Consider the following 23,847-nt stretch of genomic DNA (forward strand, 5'->3'; position numbering starts at 1 on the left):
TACAAGGCCTGCGCCAGGCTAGGCGCAATTTGAGGCCAAATACGGGGCGGGGGGCAAAAGCTCGCTGGTAAGTCGGTCGAGGGATAAGACTCTGGTGGTTGTGGGTGAGCGGACCGAGAAGACTGGAAAATGCTCACCACCACTCTGCTACCTTACTGCGTTTTCGCCATCCAGGTGAGCTCCACTCTTTGTTGTGAACGTCACTCCGCTGCCATCCGTTATCTTGCACAAAGATCTGTAGGGGCAAGTGCTGTTGGCGAGTAGCACCTACGGAGGCCGGGGTGGTACACAAGGGGGTGGGTGGCCAGCACCACGCCCGGCCGCCTTTGTCTCCCCAGTGGCGATGCTTACACACCACACCAGGTACTCATTTGAGGCGGAGTCGACCGAGGGGAGGCGGCCCAGGACCGGTTCAGATAATCGTCACTGGTGTTGGCCGCGAGCGGGAATCGAACGCAAGTCGCCGGGTTCGTGACACAGCGCGGTAACCGCTAACTGCTCCCCACACGTCCGTCATTAAGTGACGGCGACATCACGACGGCGCTTGTGCCAGGCTATGTGCATGTTAAGGCCACGTGAAGTGTCAAACGCGCACTGGCAGGTCACGGGACAAACCCAGGTTGCCTTGGGGTCGATTGACTGGTCGATGCACAACCTGTGCCCCCAACTGTGCCAACTTGCTGTGTTTTAGCCATCCAGCGCTCTGTACGTTTTTGTGAGCGTCGCTCTTCTCCTCTGCCAAGTAGCGTCCTCCACGAACCTCCTCCACAAAGGGTGATCTTTACACCGCTGGTACCAGTCACCAGCAGGTCCACTCAGCTCCACATCCTCTTGTACCACATCACTATCTCTTCTCTAGCCCATGCCGTGCCCGTTTATCCCTATCCGGCCGTACAAAAGCTGTTTCGGCATGTGAGCGACATGACCCAGCCAACGCTACCTTCTCTACTGGAGCTCACCGATGGGACTTTGTCCTGATCTTTCAAGGATGTGAGCTTTTCACAATCCAGCCTGGTTCAACCCAGAATGGATCGTAGGCAGGCTAGCCGAAATGTTTCTAACCGGCAAAGATGTTCCATTAGAGGTGTCCACGTTTCACAAGCACAGAGACGGGAGGGTATAACTGTGGCCAAGAAGACCCGAAGCTGAATGTGGAACGACAGACCAGGTAGCTTCCACGCAGCATTACACAGCCGATGACAAAATAATGCCACTCAACTGATTCAGAGACCTCTCCTGTAAAAGCAGAGCCGGTCATGAGCACACTGCCAAAGGTATTGAACACTCTCCATAACTGCCCCATGACCAATTGGGAGTTGTGGGGATGGAGTGTCCGATGGCACAAAATATCCAGGCAGGCGCATAGTTTTGGTGGGGCTGATGGTAAGGCTCCACCTCTTAGTGGCAAGCTCCAGGTTCAGCAACAGCACATCCAACTCATCCTCTGAGCAGCAATCACCAAATCATCGACACCTATGACATGGTTGACCAATAGGGAGCCATCCCTTGACCACACCCGGGCATCGATCAGACTCCCATTGTATTTGTACCAGATGGCAATTTCTCCGATATAGCCATCGAAGACTTCATGAACTACGTGGTCGAAATGTTAAATAATGCGGGAGCCAGAGGACACCCCTGTTGCACCCCAAGGTGAACAGGGAATGGTTCAGGTTCCCAGTCACGAAGTTTTACTCGGGCCTGCTCACCATCATGAAGGTCCTTAATGATTGTAAGCAGTGAGGAACTCAGAAAGCACGATGAACAACCCAGAGCCCAGGTCTACTGATGGTATCATAGGCCTTGCGCCCAGGTGAATAAAGCAGAGATGTAGGTCTTGTTGGAATTCCCTACACCTCTGCTCTAGCAGACGGACAGAAAATATGGCACTTTCCTGAAACCACATTGGGGTTCTGCAAGCCTCTCCTCAGCGTGCCTGGCAAGGCGATGTTGAATAATCCTTGCCAGGACCTTTCTGGCACACTTCGGATGGAAATGCCCCTGTAGTTGTTTTAGTCTGTGCGGTCCCCCTTCTTAAAGAGGGGGAACCACCAGAGCATCCTTCCAATTCTGTGGAACCCATCCGGTGGTTCACTGTCATTATGTCACATAGGGAAGTCTGCGCACAAACGCCACCCTCCCTTTGGATTTTGCTTGGAAGATTATCTCTGCCCGGTGCTTTTCCTACTCTTAGACTCTGGATGACCTTCTGTACTTCGACAGATGGAACTTCAGCAAGCCACTCACAGGGAGTGACGACTTCTTTCAATATTTGAGGCACCGCAGCCTCAGCAGGGTCATCCCCACTTTGCCCCATGATGCTTTCCAGGCCAAGGGATTTCCCCTCCCCCAAGACCTCACAGAAATGCTCAGCAAATCTGCAAGCCTGTTCCTGGGGGTCAGAGATCGGATCACCTTTCTTTTCCCCTAATGATGATGATAGGTGAGGCACTGAAAGTTCCTTTTTGAAGGAGTTAGAGTGATATGTGATCGCGGGTTACTGAGGCAAACTCCATCTCCTTAGCAACCCGTGACCACCACCCATCATTGCAGCGCCGCACGGCTCTCCACCTCCGAGCGAAGGCTGCGGTAAGCCTGCTCATTCTCTGACGTACACATGCGTACGTTGGCACACACACACAGCCACACAAGAAAGAAACACGCATGCACAGTACCCACATTTATGCTGCTTTCAACACTCGTTATTCAGCAACACAGGCCGTAAGCATTATCGTACACTGGCAAAAATTTGGCACGTTAATACAAGGAGCCACAGAGAAACTAAACGTGTGCTAAGCAAGACATTTATTCTTAAAATGAGTCAACTTGTTTTAAAGTACTGTAACTGCTTCACATTATGGTAACATTCTCAATCAGCAAAAAAAACGTTGTTTGTTGTAAGTACCTAATCGACGTTTTAAATGCACCAAACTCCGCGCCGTTTAGTCGAGGTCTCGTTTCTTGACAAGGCAGCATCATCTTTGACGTCTCATGGAGTTTCAAGTCAAAACATTTTTTTCTTGCTCACAAACGCCTGTCCTCTAAACCCGGGTGTAAATTAAGTTATCACTTTGTTGTTGTTTATAATCCTACTACACCATACTTACACGTTACCCCTCCCCCGTGCTCGTATGACCACACACGAGTTCAAATCGAGTAACGGGAACAAAGGGTAACGGGCAAAAACATTTGTAAATATTTCTCGTCTCGTTTTTTTGAACTTCAATTATGCATAGTCTCTCTAGAGCCGCTAAGTTTGCTACATCAGCCTTATTTTTTTTTCCATAAGCACACAGCAGCCAAAGAAATCGGCAATGAAACCTAACCACACGCGCTCAACACCAACGCGAAATTCCCTTGGGAGGGAGGGGGGGGACACATCGAATAATCCACAACTTGGTGATGATAATTATTATAACATAAAACCTCCAAACAAGAAAAACGTGTCGGCAGTGCACTTGTAACAAGTAACAAACCTTCATTTTCGTCCACTAATACTATCAAATAAACAAACACGTAAAGCATGATTGAAAAACTTTGCACTTTTTGTCGGCACACAACCACATAGCCCGGTCGGTTCAAGCGAGATTGAATTCCAAGCAGGAGGTGCCAAAAACCCGGTCCCCTTTTATTACATGCGCGGCGCAAATGCTGCAGGCAACTAAGAGAGCTTGCACGACCACCACCAAAGCGGTGTTTGGAAAAAGATTTGTTTTAAATTTTCCCCATTTGTTGTTGTACCGAAATGTGCAAAACGGGACTAACACTTTGCGCACGTTTATGGCAGCAAACAAAGAAAGCAACCCCCCCCACCACCCCAACAAACTTGAAAGAAAATCAAATTATTAAGACTCGGCGACAACTGTGGTTGCAGTGGTCGCGAGACAACAGGGTTATGGAGACCAATCAGGGCTTGCCACCTCCCGTATAGAATGCAACCAAACTTTCACGCGCTACGGGGACGACTTGGGCTCCTCACGTTTTGGCAGGCGATTACCGTTAATGCAAAATTACAACGCAGCAGAGGATTACCATTTTTTTTTAATGGCTGGAGGTTATAAAGGGTTCAGAGAAAGGCGCCTCTCCTCTGATGGGAACCTGAGTTTTATTTCTCTTTGCTTCAGAATTGTTTTTTTCGTCTTCTTAAATAATAATGACAACAACATCTTTCCTTCGCTCGCTCGGCTTTTTTTTTGGTGGAAAACCAAACGACAGGGATCCCATCCAATGGCTTCGACAACAGTTTTCACACTTCCAAGGTCGTACGTTCTTTATTCTTCCCGCAACCGTGTACTGTGGGGGGCGACTTGGCCGTACAGGTGGTGGGGGGGGTTGAATTTTTCATTTTAAACTAAAAAGTCTTTTTTTTTTGTAACGAGTGAAAGCTCAAGATCCAGGAAGAAAGTTCTGTAAACAAGAGGGTGCCTGGAATCTTTCAGGCTCCTCCCAACTTACATCCAGGGCTCTTCTGCAAGTGCTTTGCTTTGCTTTTTTTAATTCTCAAAAAAAAGCCTTCATTCTTCTCTGGCCAGAGGGGGGGGGGGGGTAGCAATGCTACTCTCTCGCTCTCTCTCAAGTGCACATTGATTACCAACTTCTCATTCACCGCCACTCCACGAGAACGGTGCAAAAGCTTCACCACGATCGACGATGATGACGACGACGACGGCGTTTACATTTTTTTTTAGATTTTCAACTTTTTTTTCATTTTTTTTTCCGTAACGTAAAACGTTTTCTTGTCTTTCAAAGCTTTGTTTAAGTTATTTTTCCTTCCTCCTCTTCCGGAAATTAAACAAAACAACGTAGCATTAGGTTCGGAGGTTGGAGCTCTCGCGGTCTAACGCCTTCATGATTGATGGGAGATTAACTAAAATTTGGGGGGAGGGGATGAGTTAAATGTCAACTAAAACGAAACCGGGGGAAGTTATAACAATTGTGATTAAAACACTCGTCAAGTAAACTGCGTTTTAAACGTGAAGCGTCGCCTGCAGGGGGAGAGGGGGAAGGGTTCCTTTAGCGCGCATCGCTTGGCAGCGATGCGCTCAGTGCATTGCCAAGAACCGACATCGACAACGCGAGCGCACGGTGGCGAGTCACCGCGTCTGTACAGCGCAACAACACCGGGAACCACGACATATCGACTAACCAAGTACACCACACACTTACTAATTACGACTACTAAAAAAAAAATTGTCCTCTAAGGAATCTAAAGGGATTTTTCTTCTTCTTCTTCTGCCGCTTGCTTGCTAAGCTGTACCCGGCTCAGCGCTATTAATGTGGTTTTCATCAACATCAAAAAAACCCTCCCAAAAACTTTTTTTTTTTTACTTTTTATTTGGCCTGAATGATTCAAGTATTGGACTCGATATGTTTTGGATGCAAGAAGATGATGGTCATAACCACAGGCTTTGAAAATCACCAGTGTGCTCACGTAAGTGTCCCGATTCTCAACTCCCAAAGCCCAACCTGTTGAGATACCAGCGATAAACTTTACATTCTGCGAAATGCGGGCCCCCCCCGTATGATTGCTATTGTAGAGAGAAAGTAGGGCTCGATTGGCTTCAGCTCAAACAAGATACTGCAACGTTTACACACAACCAGAGCAGCCTACTGCGCCACAGAAACACAAGCAAAACGAAAGTCAGAAAAGTTTTTTGTTGTTTTAAAATTCATCATGATTTTTTTTTTTAAAGTTGGAAACTGCGAGCACTTTGGAGAAGATGATTCGAGATGTGTGCAAACCGTTGCGGTAGGACTGAGATAAGCCGCACAGGGGGGAACGGACGTGACGATGCGAATGAGACGGACGGACCCCACCCCCGCGCAACGGAGAGACCCTCCGCCAATGCTGGGGGGGGGGGGGGGGGGGCGAGGTGGGGGGAAGGTGGGGGGAAGGTGGGGGGCGCGACGGCACACGAGCGAGCGCCGCTCGGTAGCGCGCGGTGGCCCCGGGGCACAATTGCTTGCAGAAAAAGAAACGGTGCTGACAACAAGCGCAGTGACCTGAACACCGGCTGAACCCCCCACCCACCCACCCGGCACCTCCCGGAGTGCCACGTGGATTTTCGCTGCCGTGCGTGAAGAGGCCTCCTCTCGGCGTGTGGCAGTGCAGTGGACGACTCGAGCTGAACACCAAATTTGCAATGTCCAAGGCAATGTGAAGCTGCTATCGGGCGTCTTCCGTCAAATGAACCACACGCGCGTGCACGGCGTGACATCTGTTCAAACTGCCACGGCATCCAACCGCCACCACCTCGTCGCCACTCCAACCCACCCACAAAAATCCGGCTTAGTGGCTTCCGCCTAAACAGTCCGCAGTTTGATTTGCCACGCGCGCGGCACCAACCCGTTGTTGCTCAAACGCCAGGGTCTTGTAAACTATGCACGCTCCAAGTTAAGTTTTTTTTTTTTTGAGAACGTTTTTTTTCCCAAGCATCTAGAATTTCACAGAAGACTCGCGAGGGAGGGTTTTGTGTGCAATCGTACCGGCGGCATTTGTATAATCTCAATGCCTCTCTGGCCATTTTTGCATAGGAGCATAGAGTAGCAGTAGTAGCGAGGACTCGGTGAACCTGCAAAGAGGACGGCGTGCGGGAGTGCCGGGTGGACAGAGAGAGAGAGAGACGTGTGGAGTCTAGGTGCTAGGAGTGGGGGCGGACCGGGGGGGAGGGTGGGGGTGAAGAGACAAGAGGACGTGATCAGTCTGGGGTGGCCTAGCGACGTGGAGTTTGTGGGTCACGGGATTCTTGCGACTCCGCCACTGCTGCTGCCACCTGCCCAGTGAGTGAGGGTCGGTAAAGGAAGGGGCGGGCGGGGGGGGGGTTCCAGTGGCATTGTAGTAAGATGCTCGGGGCCTGTTTTGTCTCGGCTTCTTGCAGGATTCTGCCACGGTTGAATGACTTGTGCAGTATGCTCGTGACCCAGACAGAGTGGCCCACGGCACTGTGTGGGGGGGCGCTACTAAATAAGGTGGGGGGGGGGGCCGTAAGCAGCAGGGAAAGGAATGTACAGTACTAATACATATACTGGCTCCCTATCTTTTGCAAACAGAGGAAGAGTGTGTGTTGTGCGTGTGTGCGAGTGTTCACTACAAGCTGTGGATTTGGCTCGCGCCCCCCCCCCCACTACACCCACCCGCAAGGCATTGGAAAAGTAAAATACAAACCCCCCCCCGCCCCGTCCCCGTCCCACCAACTCCCCCTTGTTTGTAATGTGTTCGTTTCACTTTCCATTCCACTTCCATTGGCTTCCAAACCATAGTGTTTGCACGTCAAGCGTAAACGCTCAAACCAGTAAAGTCACGTACGAAATCCTTTCTACAAAAAGGTATTAAGAGACTGGGCTGCATCATCCTCTCAACCACAGCCGAGTGCTAGTGTGAAAATCTAGATTATGAAGTTCACTGAAATTACACTGTAGTATTCATAGTATCTGTTTTTTTTGTTTTCCCCACAGAAAGTGCTATAAGTGATGAGAATGATTCAGGTCAATTCTTTTTTTCTTTTGTTGTTTTGTCATTTGCGTGAGAAATGGACAAACGTCCCTCCTTTGCGCGTTCCATGTCGCCCCCCCCCCCCCACCAAACCATGGCGGCGGCGGCGGCGGCGTGGCGGTCGCCGCCGGCGAGAACCTCCCCCCTCGGGCGCCAACGCCGTCTCGGAAGGCGTCGGCTGAAGGAGGCGCGAAGAAGCTGGCGCCGAGAGTCCTCGCCACCCCGTCCTCCCACCAACACCAACGCGCCAGCAAAACCCGTCGGGGCACCCCCCCCCTCGCGGAACTTTCCAAGCCTTCCCCCCCGCCGCCGACCAAAAAGCACACGGCACGTTTCACATGGCCTCCCCTCCGAGCAGGTCCCCGGGCAAGAAGGAATTTAGGGGAGGTGGTGGCGGGCTGCCGAGCCTGCCACGCGTCCCGTCTCCGCCGCCGTTGCCGCCGTTGCCGCCGTTGCCGCCGCCCCACATGCCAGCGCTGGCGGACGGCGCCGCCGAATTGTACGGGGACGGCACGCTCCACAGGGAGCCGGTGCCGCCCCCCTCGTCGCCCACGCTCCAGTTGTCGGCCGACACCGGCCCCCGGCCTTGACCTTGGCCGCCGTTGACCGAGTCGAGGTTGGAGGACGGCGCTGGGCCGGGCGCCGGCGGCCAGCCCGGAGCGGCCGAATGTCCCGGCTGAGAGAAGAAACGGCTGATCTCCTCGTCAGTGGCGAACTCCGCCACGATGGTGGTGTTTCCCAGCACGCACCTAGGCCACGTGGGTGGGGGGGGGGGTGTGGACGTGAGGACGATAAGAGCTCGTGTTTGTGAGGTACGCTGCACCACGGTGGCAATAGTTTATAGATGCACCGCACGGTGCTGGGATGCGATGTATAAACAGCGCAGCAGCAGGCGAACACAGAAGGGTGCCCAGGATTGGTTTCAGATATCAGCCGCCGATGCTGGCCATGAGGAGGAATCGAACTCGGGTCGCCGGATTCGTAGCGCGGCACACTAACCGCTACGCTTAAATTGCAGACAACGGAGACAAAGATCCCCCCGTATAGCCTTAACAGACTGTTGGGGCAAGTGCTGTTCGCGAGCACGGCACACGAGCGGGTGGGTGGACAGCACCACGCCCAACTGCCTGTCTCCCCAGTGGCCATGTTTACACACGGCAACAGCTATTCATTTGAGGCCGAAGTCGACCTAGGGGACACCCAGGACCGGTTCAGATATTCGTAATTGGTGTTGGCGATGAGCGGGAATCGAACTCTGGCCACTGGGTTCGTAGCGCAGTGCGCCAACCGTTCCACTCCAGCTCACCACTACATTGCATTGCAGACAGGCATGCTCACAAACGCATAAACACACTAGCGAGTAACGGACACCCCCAAGTCGTTGACACGCGCACACACCCCCCTCGTACTCACATGTGCAAGGACTTCTGGGCCTTTGCCGCCTCGGCGATGGAGCTGTAGCACACGAGGGCGTTGCCGTGCGCCAGGCTCAGGTGGAAGGTGATGAGAGGGCCGTGCTGCATGCAGAGCGTGCGCAGCGTCGAGCCGTCGATCTGCACGCGTGCAACACGGCACGGGGAGGGGGGCGGTCGGAAGGGCGGCGTTGTAAACATTTCGCGAGGTGCTCCTCGCTCACCCGCAAAGGTCAAAGAGCCGTTGCGACGGATGCCGCTGACGTTGCATCCTCGACTCCGTCCTCTGGTCAGCCCCCAAGGTCGGCTAAAAACACGAGTTGACGTGAAGACCAATTTTTTTAAAGTAAATGACGCTTGCACTGAGAGCAAGTAGCAATTTGACGCGAGAAAAGACATTAATTTTGCTGCACTGTCCCCTACCCCGTCCCCCCCTGGCGAGCCGTGGCAACTCCTGAAGTTTGAGAAGAGTGGGGGGGGGGGGGGGGGGGGGGTAGCCCCCCCGCCTTCTGGGGGCGACTTCATCGGAGGCGCTTTTAACCGGGGGCCGTTCGATAGCAACCACGGCTAAGGGTCCCCCCCCCCACCTTGCGGCCAAGGCAGGAGTCGAGGAAGCTCCTGACGGGCGGTTGAGTGGCGAAACCGTGCGCGACCCCCACCCCCCCCACCACCACCCTCCGCCCCCCCCCTCCCTCGTTACCTGCGGGGTGAGGTTGCGCAGCACCAGCCAGGTGCTGGAACGACCCAGGCCGCCGCCGCCGCCGCCGCCGCCACCGCCGCAGGAATCGCCGCTCCAACTCGACGCTTCGGAGACGGAGGCAAGCGGAGAAACGCAAGAGGAGTTCGCAACGTCGTGTCGACTTGAAAGCGATTGGGGAGAAGGCCACAGCTTAGGAACGATTTAGTCGATCGAGTCGTACGATCCATTTGAACATCGTAATCCGCCACTTTACGTCTGTGTGTAATGAGTGCGACCTTCTAATGTCCTCGTCACAGCGCCGCCTCCTCCTCTTCTTCCTCACCTGGCGGGGGGAGACGGCCTGCCTCAGTGCCTTCCCAGCGTCCCGAGGGCCACAGCGACGGCTGCCTGAGCCCGGGAAGGCCCGGCGGTGGCCGAGGCCCACCGGACAGCCCGCGGCCCCCCCCGTTCAGCGGCACCTTCCACAGCTCGTGGCTCAGGGACGCACCGGGAGTCCACGCCGACTTAGCCTCTGAGATTTTGGCTGTGGGGGAAGAGGTTGTGTGGGTGGGTTGCGGCGGGTTGTGGCGATGGGGTTGTGGGTAGGGGGCGTTGTGGGTGGGTTGTAAGAGTTTGTGGGGGGGCGGGGGATGAGGGGCACGGCAGATGCAAAGGAACAGCAGGGAGTGAGTGGTGCAGTTCACGTAAAGACACAGGGGTAAAAGTGCAGCCCCTGCAACTGCTTGCAAATGCCACTGCTGGCGGAAGGGTCTCCTCCACTAGAGGAAGCTCTGGAGAGCCCCTCGAGAGAGTATTTGGCCTACTCATCCACACAGAACAAATACCTTGGAAGGGGTGGGAGTACCCACACTTTTCCTCAACACACACGACCTTACCGATCGACTGTGACGTTACTCATTCATCCTGCTATGTGGTGACCTCTGTATTATAAGTCCAGTGTGGCTTTACCATTACACCAAGGCAGTAAGGACCCGACAGATGATTAAGTGTGCGCCACGCTAGGCATTGTCAATACAGTTCTGTAGTAATCTTGGTGGCGGGTAGGAGGATAGTGAATATTCTAGCTCTCAACAGGGTAGGCTGTGGCCAATCATAAGGGGGGAGCTCTAATGCATAACCGAGCGCGAATATATGGGATGCTATGGATGTACATGTACAGCCCTCTCATCAATCCACTGCTGGATGACGGCTACCCGACGCTGCGTGGGTCCGCGAGGGCTTATTGACCATACTTCGCCACACATTATCCAGTGATAATTGATGGGGTGGGGAGCACAGAAGTTGCAGCACAGCACAGTGCAACACCGGAGTTTGCTGCACTGCTGCCATCTGCTGACAACATAGCCCCGCAGCAGCCCAAAAATGCCTGTTTCAGACATGGTGGTGGTTGCCCATCCAAGCACAGTCCCGGCTCAACCCAGCTTAGCTTCCAAGACCTGACCGGATTCTGGCGCATTCCGGGCGATTTGGTTATTGGCGGGGCGCACCTAACAATGCAACGCGTTCGGCAAGTGAATAAGAATTAAAGAATAAACGAGATAAGAGCATCAGGTCCCACAGCACCTGCAGCAGAGAATGAGGGGGTGAAGCCATTGCGGTGGCTGTGGCCAGAGGCACCGAGGGACCAGGCACTGGAGGAAGGCAGCGTTGTGGCGTTGAGAGATGACGACGACATGGACCCTGCACAAACAGCGGCCGATAAAGAGTTAGTGGTGGTGCCAGGCGTGCAGCCACGGTGGGGGTGTCGGGGGTGTACGGACAACCACAACGTGACTAGACATGGCTAGGAAACACCCATGACACGTGACTAGACATGGTTAGGAGACACCCATGACACGTGACTAGACATGGTTAGGAGACACCCATGACACTTGACTAGACATGGTTAGGAGACACCCATGACACGTGTAGATATGGCTAGGAGACACCCTTGACACATGTAGATATGGCTAGGAGACACCTATGACACGTGTAGACATGGCTAGGAGACACCCATGACACGTGTAGACATGGCTAGGAGACACCCTTGACACATATAGACATGGCTAGGAGACACCCATGACACGTGTAGATATGGCTAGAAGACACCCACGACACGTGTAGATATGGCTAGGAGACACCCTTGACACGTATAGATATGGCTAGGAGACACCCATGACACGTGTAGATATGGCTAGGAGACACCCATGACACGTGTAGATATGGCTAGGAGACACCCATGACACGTGTAGATATGGCTAGAAGACACCCATGACACGTGTAGATATGGCTAGGAGACACCCTTGAAACGTGTAGATATGGCTAGGAGACACCCATGACACGTGTAGATATGGCTAGGAGACACCCATGCCACGTGTAAATATGGCTAGGAGACACCCTTGACACATGTAGATATGGCTAGGAGACACCCTTGACACGTGTAGATATGGCTAGGAGACACCCATGACACGTGTAAATATGGCTAGGAGACACCCTTGACACGTGTAGATATGGCTAGGAGACACCCATGACACGTGTAGACATGGCTAGGAGACACCCATGACACGTGCAGATATGGCTAGGAGACACCCATGACACGTGTAGATATGGCTAGGAGACACCCATGACACGTGTAGATATGGCTAGGAGACACCCATGACACGTGTAAATATGGCTAGGAGACACCCTTGACACGTGTAGATATGGCTAGGAGACACCCTTGACACGTGTAGATATGGCTAGGAGACACCCATGACACGTGTAGATATGGCTAGAAGACACCCATGACACGTGTAGATATGACTAGGAGACACCCTTGACACGTGTAGATATGGCTAGGAGACACCCATGACACGTGTAGATATGGCTAGGAGACACCCATGACACGTGTAAATATGGCTAGGAGACACCCTTGACACGTGTAGATATGGCTAGGAGACACCCTTGACACGTGCAGATATGGCTAGGAGACACCCATGACACGTGTAAATATGGCTAGGAGACACCCTTGACACGTGTAGATATGGCTAGGAGACACCCATGACACGTGTAGACATGGCTAGGAGACACCCATGACACGTGCAGATATGGCTAGGAGACACCCATGACACGTGTAGATATGGCTAGGAGACACCCATGATACGTGTAGATATGGCTAGGAGACACCCATGACACGTGTAGATATGGCTAGGAGACACCTATGACACGTGCAGATATGGCTAGGAGACACCCATGACACGTGTAGATATGGCTAGGAGACACCCATGACACGTGTAGATATGGCTAGGAGGTACCAATAAAATAGTGGACAAAAATCCTGGTGTTATCGAGTCCGTATTCTACTCTATTGAACAAGGTGACATCAAGGCCCCCGTGTGCTGATGTTGGAACCTTTAAATACACAGCAAGTGCACAGAAAGTACACAATTACGGCACAGGAGAAGGGCCAATTGTCTGCGGCCCTATTACCGGCGACGCCTATGACCCTGCGGCACTGTAATATAAGCAATTACCACTTGGCAACCAATCGTTAGTGGAATGCCCCAACTTGCAAAATTGTGGCTACAGAGCTGCGTACAAGAGATCACCTTTATGTTCTGCCTATAGCTCTAACCTCTCTCCCTAGTTCACATCTCTTTCATTTAAAAATCTGTCAACTGTACGTCTAGGCAGGCCCCTCAAAAAGCCACATCCGTCCCAGGGGCCACCAATTGAAGAACCCAGTTTGACGCAAACCATGAGAACATTAAAAAAAAATCCACTTGAGATTCTCAACATGAACCCCAAGAGAATTGTGGCGGATTCATGGAATCGTGGAGAGGAGGGTGGATCTGCACGTGCCTACTTTAAAAACAAATATATTTAAATGGGAGCCCGGTACGGAACACAAATCGCAACGAAGGGAAGGGGGGGGGGTACAGAAACTTTGAAGACCTTCGTCCCGAACACAGTGTACCCGAGTTTAAAACATCTCTCACACCACTGACCCCCTTCTCCTCCACCGTACAACCAAGCAGTTCTGGCACTGTGCCCGAGCCAGCCTAGCAGGACCCCGGAGCTGCGGTGTCAGGTGTTTGGCTGACGTCACACCCCGCAATGGACGAGTCGAGTCACGTGCAGATGGCGCGCGGGTGACACGGTTTTTGGGTTTTACTGACAGGCGTTGCGAGCAACAAACATGTCGTTAGCCACCCCCCCCCACCCCGCTGCTGGCCCAGCTTGGCACCCCAAGCTAGATTTAGACATCTTGAAAGGGCCCGCGCATCACCGTTTGGTTCCGGGCTCGGCGCAACAAATCGCCAGCGGAAAAGCAACCACGTACCACGGTGGTCCCGTTCGGGCTCAACAAGGTAGGTATAAATGAGAGTGACGTGTCGTGCCCTTGCCTGCGCCCCTGTCCCTGAGTAATGCGGCTCCTCCTCCAGGGGTCAGGTTGGACTCCACGTCGCTTTGCCCGTGCTGCAGTCCTTTCCACGGCTCACCAGGGCGGAACTCTACACGGGGGGTGGGGGGGTGGAACGATAGCATGCGCAGTGCGCGGGGGAAAAGTCCGTGTCAGTTGGGGGGGGGGGAGAGGTGGGCAACTCTAACACGGTACTCATAACGACATCGTTTATTTAATTTGTGTTCATAATTTATGTTTACGCATTGTTTTTGATCCATCCGATCACCTGGAGGCCAGCCCACGGGTGCCGGGGTGGGGCTGTGTGGGTGCTTGTCGGACACGGAGGACGAAGAGGAGGCGGAGGAGGATGAAGACGAGGATGACGAAGACGGAGGAGGATGCCCGGGCTTGGTGTTGCCCCAGCCGTTGGCGAGCGGCGCTAGCGGGCTAGCCGGGTCGTCGCTGACGCCCTGCAGCATCGAGTAAGGGCCGAAGGCCTGGTCGTCCAGCGAGAGCTTGGCCAACCCGCTCACTGCTTTGCATGCAAGGCCACACAGGAGCGAGACGACGCAGGCGAGTTAACTCAAAGATGAATTAGACTAATTAGATTGTTCCACCGTGACTGGCAGTGGGGTGCACAAGCCCAAATAAAAATCTTAAACAAAACGTCACAGGAAAAATATATAACACGGTCTGGGCAATGGCCCTACTTAGTATTTATGTTATCCTTTTAAGGCCATAGTGTTATTTATAAATGGGTTGACTTTGTGTAAAATAATTAGCGGATGTGCCTATATCAGGAGAGGGAACTTACGGCCTTTGAGAATATAATTTTACAGGGCCCGTGACTTCATGTCCACCTCGCATGGCCCGTGGCCACACGAGGCCTACCACTTCAAACCAAAGTCTCACAAATGATGTTAATGCGTCACTCCGAGCATCTTAGCTGCTGCAGTCATCAGGTACTAGAGGGGAATATTTTTTGACCTGGCAACAACACAGAGTTAATAATTTCAGCACGGGGCAAGTCATTCACTATTGGAAAGTCCTGTTCCACCTACTCAGTAAGGAAAAGGTTCCCCACCCCTGCCTTAAAACAATGCCTTCTATGCTAGTTATTTAACTGATGAATCATTGCATACATTTGCACTTGCGCCAGCGTGGAACCAGGGCCGGTACTCCATCACGGTAAAAGCATTCCATCAGCATGGCGCGACCGTTTGCGAATAACAGCGTCGTGCACAGCAGTGTCAAGTTTCTAAAAGTTCTCAACTTCGGCTGTTGTTAAAAGGCTGGAGGGATACATGGGTGTGCGCAGGTGGGCTAGCGCGTGTCAGGGTCGTGTGTGCGGTGACAGCGCGCGAGCCACAGGGTGCGGGGGAAAGAGCATGTGAGCAGGTACGCAAGAAGCAGGACTCAGGACAAAGTGTTGGTTTGAGGGCGAAGCACCCGAGGGCGAGCGCGCGAGAGAGTGTGCAGACCGAGTGTTGAAGGGAAAGTGTGAACCAGGATTAGTAAGTTCAAAGATTCCTCTACGTCCGAACATTCGACTTACGAACTTTCAGAGATACGAACAAAGCTATCTGTATGGCCAGTTGCCTGTTCGGACCGAGAGTCGTAAGTTCAATTGCTGCGCAACAGATGGCGGTGGTGGCATCGACATCCGCAGAACGTGAAGAACTAGTGGCATCTACATGTACAGAACGTGAAGAACCAGTGGCATCTACATGTACAGAACGTGAAGAACCAGTGGCATCTACATGTACAGAACGTGAAGAACCAGTGGCATCTACATCTGCAGAACGTGAAGAACCAGTGGCATCTACATCTGCAGAACGTGAAGAACCAGTGGCATCAACATCTACAGAACGTGAAGAACCAGTGGTTCTACATCTGCAGAACGTGAAGAACCAGTAATATCTACATCTGCAGAATGTGAAGAACCAGTGGCATCTACATCTGCAGAACGTGAAGAACCAGTGGCATCTACATCTGCAGAACGTGAAGAACCAGTAACATCTACATCTGCAGAACGTGAAGAACCAGTGGCATCTACATCTGCAGAACGTGAAGAACCAGTAACATCTACATCTGCAGAACGTGAAGAACCAGTGGCATCTACATCTGCAGAACGTGAAGAACCAGTAACATCTACATCTGCAGAACGTGAAGAACCAGTGGCATCTACATCTGCAGAACGTGAAGAACTAGTTGCATCTACATCTGCAGAACGTGAAGAACCAGTGGCATCTACATCTACAAAACGTGAAGAACCAGTGACATCTACAGAACGTGAAGAACCAGTGGCATCAACATCTACAGAAGATTATACAACTTTTAAAAGCCATTCCCTGTGTTTAGTGTACATGCCGTACAACATGTTTGGAATCGACAGGAGTAACGTTGGACTTACGAAAAAATCGACTTATGAAGACACCTCTGGAACCTAACCCGTTCGTAAGTAGAGGAGTTCCTGTATTTTGAACTTCTTTTGCACTGTACGTAGCCAACTGTGCTTATCCAAGGAGTGGGATTGTGTGAGGCAGAGTGTGACAAGGTGAGTGTGGGAGCCCGAGTGAGAGAGCACGAGTGTGGTGGTGCGAGCAGGTTAAGATGAGTGAGTGAGCGAGCAAGTGAACGAGGGCATGCGAGGGTTTGTGCGGGTGACGGTCAGGGTGTGCGTGTGTGTGAGGCCGAGTGCGAGCGCAGTGAGCATGGCTGGCCGGATCCTTTTGGGAAAAACCCGGAGTTGTCGTGCAAACAAGGAATTGACCTGACTTGCCGTGCCCCTGGTCCAAGGAGTGCATTCCGCCGGGCAGAGAGTCCATCCCGGAGCTTACGGTCCACTGACTGAGCCGCGACTGAGTGGGCTCCTTTAGTCCGAGGCTGCCGAAGTCTGCCACGCTGTCTCCCAAGGCTGGCGCTGGGCACGTGGGTAGGCGCAGGAGGGGTGGATGAGATGAGATTCGGCAAAACGTCGTCAAAACCATCTGCCCAACTTAATTATACCGCACTCAAAAGTGCTTGCCACAAATACCTTGCTGATCTCATCAAGGGCCATAAACCATCAATAGAACTGTGGTCATCCTCGCAGCGCCTTTTGGCGAGCCATCGAACAAAGACGGTCACTGCGTCGCGCGCGTTCAGGATGCGTTTCTGCGGCCGTCTGGAACGCTCTTCCGAAAATTAGGAAGCCACTGGAGCTATGCACATTTAAATATAGATTGAAAACTCATTTCTTTAGGACTACTTTTTGAGTTTAGTTTGTCGTCTTTCCCCCGCACCTTTGATTGGCACGGTTGGCTAAGGACGGTGCGGAAGAAGTTCAACATAGCCACGCAGAACTAGGTGCCCCGGGGGGGGGAGGGAAAGAGACCCCCACAGTGGCAGCTGTCTCTGTGAGGCACAAAGTAAATGCAGTACCGACCAGCAGGTGAGCATTAGCCCACTGGCAAGGGGTGATGGTTGCAACGTAGCTTCCCAATTCAGTCATTTGTGAGCAATTTAGCAAATATGGTAGATTTGGACGAGGGCACACACGTGGCCCTACGTGTGTGTGCTGGCTGCAATGACGTCATGGGATCTTCAACGTCCACTGTGAAAGCAGCCAGTGCATATTTTACCAGTTCATTATACCGGCAGCATTAACCGGGGCGGCTGCCGGGTTTAAACGGCGAACATCTCCAATAATCACACTCAAAGCAATATTTCTCCGGCTCCCCTAGTTTTTCCCTCCACATTTGAAAACACGCATTTAGAGTATTTTGGCTGCTATAAATTTCCACATGATATGCCACTTAAATGAGCCATCTCGTTTGTGATGGCCAGGTCGCTTCTGAAAAAGAGCTGCACAGCCTCTGGGCCTTACAACTGGTGAAATAAAATAAAAGTTCAATTAAGCTTTTATCGTTTATGTTTCATACTGTTCGGCATGAAGATTTAGGGCTCACCCAGGAAGCTGGAATAGGAGTGCAGTGGGTTCATGTCTTTGGCGTGCAGGTCCGGGCGACCGGAAGCGATGATTGGGCCGGGGTTGGGTCCCAAGCCATGCTGAGGTTTGCCAGGCGCAAAAGGCGGCATGCGCTGCTGCTGCTGCTGTTGCTGCTGCTGCTGTTGTTGTTGATTGTGCGACTGCTGATGCTGCAAGCTTCCGATTGTCCGAGCCATCTATGTGAACAAAGGACAGGATGGGGTGGGGAGGAACGCGCACACACACACACGGTTGACCGCTGACACCGGGGGTGGCGCGTGTAGGCACAAAGGCAAAAAGACTCGAGCAGTTTTTTTTTTTTACCAAGTGGGTCGCTTACGTGGAATATTTCTTCGCATGAAGCGGTGGCAGCTGCAGCGTCGCGATATCTAGCGCGTGCGCGGACACGGATGCACCTGCTCGCGCGCATAACCGCTAACAAAGGGGGCTTGCCAAACGCGACACAGAAATGTATTCTTTACATTTGCTGTGTCGGCTTGCTGTAACATGAACGAAAGCGCGGGGGCAAAAGTAAAATCCCGCTGCGGAGACGCCGCACGTTACCGACGAGTGTTATATTGAGCCGAACGCCGCGCCGCGAGTTTTTTTCTTGCATCGCACAAATCCAACAAGGCTCCGATCTACAGGATGGTTTCTGGCAGACAAACATATACCTGGCGGGGGGAGGGGGGCTGTGTATCCTGAGCTGACACGTGTGAGTTTAAAGCGGAGAATAAAAAAAAGATCTAGTGGTTTTTCTGCAGCGCTTGAGTGACAATGAAAAGCACATTTGTCAGGTATACCAGCGATGTCATCAGAGTACGCCCCCGCAAGTCGCTTTGATGTAGTCTCCGCGTCTCACTGTCAGCGTTTCATAGTGACATTGGACATTCTGGGACACACAACACCAGGTGTGTGTGTGTTTGGTGTAGAATTACTGTTTAGGTTTATTTGGATGGTCGTCTTCCTAAAAACGACACTGCTGCCAATCATTAACAGAACCGGCGAAACCATCAATGCGGGACCCTACGGGAAGAGGATAGCATTTCATTTTTTTCTCTTCATTCAAGAATATTCCACATGGAAAATCCCTCGAAGAGGAACATCACCTTTGCAAGGGTGTCCCTTGGTGTCAACAAAAGACAAGACCCCCCCCCCCGTATAGCCTTAGCAGACTGTTGGGGGCAAGTGCTGTTAGCGAGCACCTATGAAGGCCGGCACGGCACACGAGGGGGTGTGTGGCCAGCAACCGCGCCCGACCGCCTTTGTCTCCCCAGTGCCGATGTTTACACATCGTAAAGGGTACTCATTTGAGTCCGAGTCGACGTAGGGGAGGCCCACGACCGGCTCATGTAGGCCGTGAGCTGGAATCGATTTCGGGTCGTTCCACTACCGCTCCTAATGTGTGAACATAGCGCTTAATGACATGAATAATATTCTTATCAAATTATTTAAGAAGACTCCTGCAGATTGAGGCACCGAAATAGATACACTTCTTATCATCAAGATGCTGCCAGTGGTGTAATGGTTAGTAGTAGCGCACACTTTGCTCGCAATCCAGAGGTCGCAAGATCGACCCCATCTCCCGGCGTGGCAGCTGAAATGGTGCACGTTGCCGAAATCCTCCCCCTGCCTCTCTCCATCCAGCAGTACACAACAGGTTGCATCTTCGTGGGGCAAAGTGCAGGTGGGTACTCCCGCTTGGCTGGCTTGGAAGAGGCCAAAATTATCCTCTCCAGACCTTTCCAGTCGAAGCATTTACGGCGGCGGCGTGAGCAAGCAATTAGCAGGGCTGCTAATTATTGAATCACGGTCACCGTCATCTGCGTCGTCATCATCAACCAGCGCTAGGATCTGGAAAGGCTCGCTCACCTGCTGCTCCCGCTGTTGTTTGAATGAGTTTCTCTGGGTCTGCTGGGACAGCTGCTGCTGCAGAAGCAGCCTCTGTTGGGCCTAGGGACAGATTGGGGGGAAAAATCGGCGGGCAGAGGACAAAATGCAGCCGCACGGTTCCCAACTGACTCAACTTTGCCACGGGGCAGGGTGCACGCATGAATAGGAGCCGCGGTGACGTTGCCGCGCTACACTTAAGTCCGGTTGGGTGAGCGATGGTGGGGTAGAGGTATGGGGGAGGGAGGTGGGGGGGGGATTTGCTTTGGGGGTAAGGGGATGGTAGAGGTCAGGGGTCGCCAACCTTTCAAAGAATATATTTTTTTCGACATTTTTTACTTTGACCAAAATATTTTCGAGAGTCGCATCACAAGCAGGGCTACATGTACACACACACACACACTCAGCGGTTATACAGCAGTTTAACACGGAGGCTTCCGTGACCAATAATATCCATGAGAAGTTATTGGGTTAGATCGCGTAGATGTGTGTCGTTAAACCCGCCACCACCCGACACAGCCAATTAGTAAGGTTCGTCACGTAAACAAAACGTGCCAATTCGTTACTGGTTCGGCACACGGTGTGTTGGAGAGTAAACACACGACATTTACAATCGAGGTACGACGTTTCACCAGTAATTACAACCAGCAGCATCACCAAGCGGACACAGGCAGTTGACAAATCTCGCCATATTCACGGGATCTCACCCAAAAACCTCCACTAAGGTACACAGCTGTCAAAAAGCCGCTTAGGGGGCAGCCAAAGAGCCACAGGTGGCTCCCGAGCCACAGGTTGCCAACCCCTGGTATAGCTCAAAGCACAAGACAACGTGATAGAAAAAAAAAAGTGCGTGGTCTAACAAAAAAAGGTTTAATGCCATTCAAAATTTAATTCAGGGGTTTGGCCACGTAATGATCGGACCCAATTTGTCACGGTACACCTTGAACATCACAACAAAGAGCTGTACAGGGTGACCGCCAAAAACCTACGTTTGAAGACACAGCCGATACAATTGCACGTTTTGGGGTCAACACTGCAAAGCCAAATGAAAATGTTCCCCAACGATTGTCATTTGTTGAAGATCTGTTAACTGGCCGGCTTTTGGCGAGAGGCTCTGCAGCTGTGTGTGGGGTGGCTGGCATTTTGTATATATATATTTTACCGTAATGTGTATACCGGACGGCTGATAAATACGAGTCGACCAATTTATTTTCATTCACCGAAGTTCATTGCGGCGGCTGCGCAAAGGGAGAAGAGCCAAAGCGGCGACCGCCAACTGCAGTGGGGTCTTAACCTAAAATAAACGGAGAGTGTTGCACGAATGCCTCGAGTACTGACACAGTTGGACCAGCCTCTCCCCCTCGCTCATTTTGCTATACATTCTTGTTTGTGTGCTCTACTCCAGAAACTAAGGCCCTCCCCTCCCACCTATAAACATTTTTGTTTATTTTACCAGGTAAGGCCAACTGAGCTACACAGCTCTTTTTCAGAAGCGACCTGGCCACAAATGATTGCTCAACCAAGTGGCTTAGCATGTGGACATTTATAGCGGTCAAATACTCTAAACGCACGTTGAGTCTAAATGTGGAGGGAAAAACCGGAGGACCCAGAAAAAAATTCACGTGGCCATGGTGAGAACACGCAAAATCCAAATATAAAGGCGTCAGGGTCAGGATCAAACCTACTACCTCCTGCATACCAGGTGAGGTAGTTAACAACTCGCCACCGTGGTGTCTCTGCTCAATGGGAGTTTGCTCGGTTACTGCACCCGTTTGCTTGGACCTCCCTGCCACTGTAGCATCCATTCAAGCCTGTTACGTCTGCCCTCTAATGTTCCAGGATTACGTCTTTCCTCTTCACTGCCTATGTTCCCTCTCTGCCCCGTAGCATTCTACCTCTCGATGTCTCGCCCATAAACAAAAAATTGCATTCCTCAAATGTCGCCCCCAAAAAAGAAAAATCACTCAACAACATTCATCAATAACACCGTGGCTCAAAACGAAATAATATATAATAGGTGACACGTCTCACGATGTGACTGACGTTACTAAAAAAAAGGACTACACATTGCCAGCAGAGGGCAGTGCAGCATGTTCCAACGTCTATGGGCTCCCCCTGCCGCCACCTCTAACAATCCGCACTGGTCAGTGGTGAAGTATGGTCAAATAGCTCCCACGACTCGCGCAGCGTAGGCAGCGTGCTCATGCAGCGGTGGATTGACAAAGAGGGCTGTAGGTGTACAAATACGTGACCGATGTGTGAGAAAGAGTATTTCAAGAAACCACAGTTGAGAATAGGTTTTTCCCCTTTTATCTGGCAACAAAACAGGTGTTAAGTTGTTAAAATACCAAAATTGAAACCTTTTACAAGGAATCATGTCTACATTAACCACAATACTTGTGGTCAAAATGCAAAAAAAAACACTGATAATATATGCATCGTCTTTAAAACTGATTGGTCCACACCAGAGACAGCTTTCTTTTGAGCCTCACCTCAAACGGTGTTAGACGGGAGGACGCCAAAAGGTGTACACAGCCCAAAGACAATGCCACTATCAGAGTAATGAGAGCTCGGGGTGAGCATCTACATCATGGGACCTCCTTTGCCAGTACCAAAATACGAAAATAGGGTTTTCCCCTTTTATCTGGCAACAAAACAGTTGTCGTTGTTGCGCAATGGTGGTGACGGTATTGTAGTGATATTCGCGATGGTGGTTATCCAGGGTGGCGGTGGTGGTGTTCGTGGCTATGCTGGCTATGTTGGTGGCGGTGGCTATGATGGCGTTTATGTTGTCAATGGCAGTGGCAGCTATGCTGGTATTCGTGTTGGCAGTGGTGGTGGTGATAATGATAGTTATATTATTGTTGACGTTGGTGGCGATTGTGGCTTGGCAATGGTGGTAGTGGCTATGCTGGTGTTGACATTGTGTTGGTGGTGACTGTGTTAGCGCTGATATTGGTGCCGGCTATGCTGGTATTACCATTGGCAGTGGCGATGATGGCGATGCCAGTGTTGATATTTGTGAGGGCGATGATGGTTATGGCTGATGTTGAGATTATGACGGCGGCGGCAAACGCGAGCGTCGATATCGGTGGGGTGGCAGCCGTGGTGATGGACTCACCAGCTGTAGCTGTGCTTGGGCCAGCTGGCTGAACACAGCCATCTGCGGGTTAGCCAGGGGATGCTGCAGCAGCAACGCGGGGTTGAGGGCGCCAGCCTTTGCTGCGTACTGTAGCAGCTGTGCAGGCGCCACCTGAAACAGCCAATGCGCCATATGTTGCAGTGTCTTCAATATATCGGGCTAATTCAGGGGTACGTTGACCCAATATATCGGGCTAATTCAGGGGTACGTTGACCCAATATATCCATTTTTTTAATAACAAACCCCCCCCCCCCCCCCCCCCCGTCATTTCCTCGAAGGACATCATTCCATCTTCAGCCAATAAATTGATTTTAATTGATTTTTTTTCAAGGTAATAACTTTATTAACGAATTTCAGTATATAAAACAATTTACAGGGCAATTATTGAAGGTGGACGAAAACCAAAATGATAAAACATCGCTTAATGGTATTAATTTTAACATTAACGATTGTGCCCCACATACATAAATTAAGTAAATTTATGTGCTAATATAAACGCCCGGTGGCTCGATTCCCCACTGGCAGCGTGGCGAGGGAGGCCCAACCGCACCCTTTACATTTAAATTTGCAAGCTTGGGGCAAACTCTGCATCGACATGGATAGACCAAAAGACTTGCTGAAAGCCACCACGCACCGAAGAGAGACGTCGAGATCCAACTCGCTAAGCTGGATTTCATCAGTCGCACCAACTGGTTTGTACAAGAGCTAGGGACACAAATCCGAATCTGTTTTCCGACTCAATTCGGTTTAGGGCACTTCAAAAAAAAATTTGAACAAAGTTTGCGCAGAACCTCAACTTCAGTGGCCAGAGTCACTCTTTAACCTTTACCCGCCCCACCGCCCCCTTCCCGCTGCTCGCCTGACGATTGGCAATAAAG

General features: G+C 51.7%; 1 protein-coding gene across 9 annotated transcripts in view; it reads right to left on the bottom strand.

Annotated features, from left to right (window-relative positions):
- Positions 1–2,667: 2,667 nt before the first annotated feature.
- LOC116949497 (uncharacterized) overlaps positions 2,668–23,847 on the bottom strand; it is a 142,669-nt gene continuing 121,489 nt past the window's right edge. For 7 of the 9 annotated variants that reach the window (XM_076072411.1, XM_076072408.1, XM_076072407.1 and 4 more), the window contains 11 exons: positions 22,949–23,080; positions 19,810–19,890; positions 17,918–18,134; positions 16,741–16,890; positions 14,254–14,499; positions 13,969–14,076; positions 11,168–11,284; positions 9,927–10,127; positions 9,605–9,708; positions 8,906–9,045; positions 2,668–8,241 (listed from right to left, as the gene is read on the bottom strand). In XM_076072411.1, coding sequence (XP_075928526.1) covers positions 7,827–8,241; positions 8,906–9,045; positions 9,605–9,708; positions 9,927–10,127; positions 11,168–11,284; positions 13,969–14,076; positions 14,254–14,499; positions 16,741–16,890; positions 17,918–18,134; positions 19,810–19,890; positions 22,949–23,080 — 1,911 coding nt within the window. In that variant the 3' untranslated portion in view covers positions 2,668–7,826. The remainder of the gene's footprint in view (positions 8,242–8,905; positions 9,046–9,604; positions 9,709–9,926; positions 10,128–11,167; positions 11,285–13,968; positions 14,077–14,253; positions 14,500–16,740; positions 16,891–17,917; positions 18,135–19,809; positions 19,891–22,948; positions 23,081–23,847) is intronic. The other 2 variants (XM_076072409.1, XM_076072410.1) reach the window with 2 other exon arrangements.

This window comes from Petromyzon marinus, chromosome 37 (assembly GCF_048934315.1).
Source record: "Petromyzon marinus isolate PM22_M1 ecotype Great Lakes invasive population chromosome 37, UKy_Petmar_22M1.pri1.0, whole genome shotgun sequence".
NCBI classification, from domain to species: domain Eukaryota; kingdom Metazoa; phylum Chordata; class Hyperoartia; order Petromyzontiformes; family Petromyzontidae; genus Petromyzon; species Petromyzon marinus.